We start from the raw sequence: 3,689 nt of genomic DNA on the forward strand, positions 1-3,689 counted from the left end.
GGAACAACAGTTTTTCTTTGTCAAATGGGGGGGCGTTTGAGCTGCATTGCTTCATCAAATCTTGTCAAAATTTCAATCCAGTTGTTGTTTTACCTTTTTTTAAAGAAGTCCATGAGAATTATTCCTTTTGAATCCCAGAAAACGGTCAGATCTGCCGGAAAATCACTTTTTCGGCCGATTTGACTGATTTTGCCAGCTTGGGGCAGATTCTCCCGCCGCAGTCCATTGTTTGACTCTCGCTTTGTCTCGGGGTTGTGCTGATGGATACAAAACTCATCTACGGTCACAACTCGGTGCAAAAATTCACTTGGATTGGGTTTTTATAGGCCTAGGCAAGCCTTTAATCAAGTCACTCGCTCTCACTTGCTGTCAGTCGCGGCACCCATTGTGGCAGTTGCGGCAGCCATTGCGCGGATTTTGTCTCTGGGTTGTGCTGATGGATACAAAACTCATCCACGGTCACAACTCGGTGCAAAAATTCACTTGGATTGGGTTTTCATAGGCCTAGGCTAGCCTTTAATCAAGTCACTCGCTCTCACTTGCTGTCAGTCGCGGCACCCATTGTGGCAGTTGCGGCAGCCCTTGCGCGGATAGTTTTTCGGTACCTACTCTTGTATAATTAAGTAATGTAGTTAATGCAAATTACACAGGCTACCTTTCTGTGTTTGGGGGTTCTTAGTTTTATCATTTACCCTTTTACTTAAGAGGATACCACATATCTACAATCTACATACATTGATGGTACGAATGGTACATACGTAACATTAGCTTTGAGTCTCAGAGCTTACTGAAAATAAATGATATCTTTAATTTGACAGAATTTGATTTAGAAAAAAAAATATGGAGCCTCTAAAGGGACAGACATTATCAGACACACACACATAAGTACAGTGTCAAATATGAACTTGAAACTCAATTCATTCGTTAAAATTTATTGTTGATTTTCACTATCAACAAAGGTCTCTTATTCATTAGTCTCTTATCCACAAAGCTCACAAGAACATTAACTTCATACAGTGCACAACAGAAATCATGTGAAAGGGCAGACGAGAAACCTTACAATGGAAAATACACCTACAAAAAGTCTACAATCTGCATCAAATTTGAATTGTGCTGTATAGAACATAAGTCATGGGTAGGGTAAGTAGGAATACTTATTTACCTGCCTGCCTCGGTGGTGTAGTGGTCAAGGCGCTCGCCTGGTAAACAGGAGGGCATGGGTTCAATCCCAGCCGAGGTATGGAATTTTATCCTCAATATAAATTGAGAATTTGACCACAATAATAGTAGTAGCCTACTGCTGGAGTAAAGGGACTTTTCAGTCCTATGCGAGCAGTATAAATAAGCACTATTATTATTATTATTATTAAATACGGGAAACTGCATCTTTCTTTCTTTTTTTTCGAAAGAGGTTTAATAGAAAGAACTGTAATAACGCTCTTTTGTAGCACCGAATTTTCTGCCAACTTTTTATGTGAACCTTATGAATCATCTTCTTCTTCTTCTTCTTCTTCTCCTAAAATGTCGCTCAAAGGTCGCAAAAAAATAACGTTGAAGCAGCCATGGTTTACGACCTCGCATGAACTGACGTCATCACGAAAAAATGGCTGCCCGCGAAAATTTTGTGCGTTTCAAAATTCGAAAATTTCAAACGAAGATTTCTCATCTTAGGAAGCCTCAAATGAAATTTTAAGCATTTCTATTGAGATCAGCGTGTTTCGAACTTCCTTTATCAGCGAAGAAAAAAAAAAGTGGTTGAGCCCCATTTCTAAAAACTACATTCGTTTCTAGAGACATTCACCTTCTGCTTTCAAAAACCTTCTAGGTTTAGCTTCTGCTGTAAAATATTGTAAATGGTGAAATCAAAATTTTCAGTCAAGGAAAACCCCATATGAGGTAATAACTATTAGGTACTGGCAAAACAAAATGTTACTACTAGACTAGAACCTTAAAGGAAATACAGAGGAATTATTTGCTAGATAGAGGGTCAGTCGACAACAATAAATTTAACGGAATCCAGTGGCAATGGCATTTCCGAGTTCCCATTCCCAATGAATCACTGAACTGTACACCCATCTTAACAGGCATTGGGTAATCAACAGAGGGGACACTTGTTATCAGAGTTCTACCATGACAATCCTTAATGAGTCAATAACTGTAGATACTGCCAAGTATAATGGGGTAGAACTAGAGTTGGATCACATACAAAGGAGTACCCATTATTAACAGCATAAATGTAATGTTATTTTGTTTCAGTGAATCACTATGGATTTGATAAAAACATTGTTTCGCAACCAAATTTTCTGTTTCATTTTGCTATGGGTAAGAGTTCATTATAACAGTCACTTTTAAATTGAATCCTCCAAAAAACTGCCAGCTGTTTGCTGATAAGGGTTAGCTCATCTAGCTGTTTTCTTCCCAGTTTACTCATCTAGAATAAATTCTCTCAGTTAAATGTGTCCAAGCTAGACAGACCATCTCATAATTTCCATGGGTTTAACAAATGTTCAAGAGGACCTTGAATATGTTACATTTTGGTTTTCTATGCCTCTTTGAGTGAGTGGGATAAGTAGTAGTATTGTAATTTATAAGTACCCAGTTTTGTTTTCACCAACAATGTTAATCTTCTTTCAGGTATTCTTTGCACCACATGGTGCCGAGGCACTCCTAGATCCTCCAAGCAACACCAGCTGTTTGCTGATAAGGGTTAGCTCATCTAGCTGTTTTCTTCCCAGTTTACTAATCTAGAATAAATTCGCTCAGTTAAATGTGTCCAATCTAGACGTACCATCTCATAATTTCCATGGGTTTAACAAATGTTTAAGAGGACCTTGAATAAGTTACATTTTGGTTTTCTATGCCTCTTTGAGTGAGTGGGATAAGTAGTATTGTCATTTATATGTACCCTGTTTTGTTTTCACCAACAATGTTAATCTTCTTTCAGGTATTCTTTGCACCACATGGTGCCGAGGCACTCCTAGATCCTCCAAGCAACAACATGACACTCCCTGTGTTTGGCAGTGTTACTGATGGACTTCCAGCAGCATTTGGAGACTTCAACAGTGACGAACTAACCGATATGTTTGTCCTGCGAGATGATCGGCACACATTGCAGATTCTACTTGGGGCAGACACAGAGCCTCTACTGCGACCAGCTCCAGATGGGGCACTGAAATGTACCTATGAGAAATCCATCAGCAGTGTAGTGCCTGGACTTTTGGACCACCTGGGTGGTCCTCAGCCAAAACACTCGTAGATCCTAGTTCAAATTAGCTAAATCAAAAGCGAATGGTGCTCATATATGGTGAAAAAACCCCCACACACAGCCTCTAACTTTGATTTGATCTCATCACACTTTTTCCCGTCCAAAATGAGGAATGAAATGATTGCGCGGTACTGTCCTTTTCCCATCACAGGGTGGTCCTCAGCAAAAACACTCGTAGGTCCTAGTTCAAATTAGCTAAATCAAAAGCGAATGGTGCTCATATATGGTGAAAAAAACTACATACACAGCATCTAACTTTGATTTGATCTCATCACACTTTTTCCCGTCCAAAATGAGGAATGAAATGATTGCGCGGTACTGTCCTTTTCCCATCACAGTCAACTACTGCGAATGCAACAACTTCAATCGACCGACAAATCAATACCAATAGATTTATCGATTAGAAATTTCTGGCGTAAGCATT

The 3,689-nt window shown here is 39.4% G+C and overlaps 1 protein-coding gene across 1 annotated transcript; it reads left to right on the top strand.

The window, feature by feature from the left end:
* The first annotated feature begins 1,728 nt into the window (after positions 1-1,728).
* On the top strand, positions 1,729-3,256 carry LOC103513804 (T-cell immunomodulatory protein-like). Its single transcript, XM_008478651.3, has 3 exons — positions 1,729-1,896; positions 2,257-2,322; positions 2,945-3,256. The coding sequence occupies exons 2-3, from the start codon at positions 2,266-2,268 to the stop codon at positions 3,254-3,256; spliced, it is 369 nt and encodes a 122-aa protein (XP_008476873.1). The 5' UTR covers positions 1,729-1,896; positions 2,257-2,265.
* Positions 3,257-3,689: the final 433 nt, after the last annotated feature.

This window comes from Diaphorina citri, unplaced genomic scaffold (assembly GCF_000475195.1).
Source record: "Diaphorina citri unplaced genomic scaffold, Diaci psyllid genome assembly version 1.1 scaffold1028, whole genome shotgun sequence".
NCBI classification, from domain to species: domain Eukaryota; kingdom Metazoa; phylum Arthropoda; class Insecta; order Hemiptera; family Psyllidae; genus Diaphorina; species Diaphorina citri.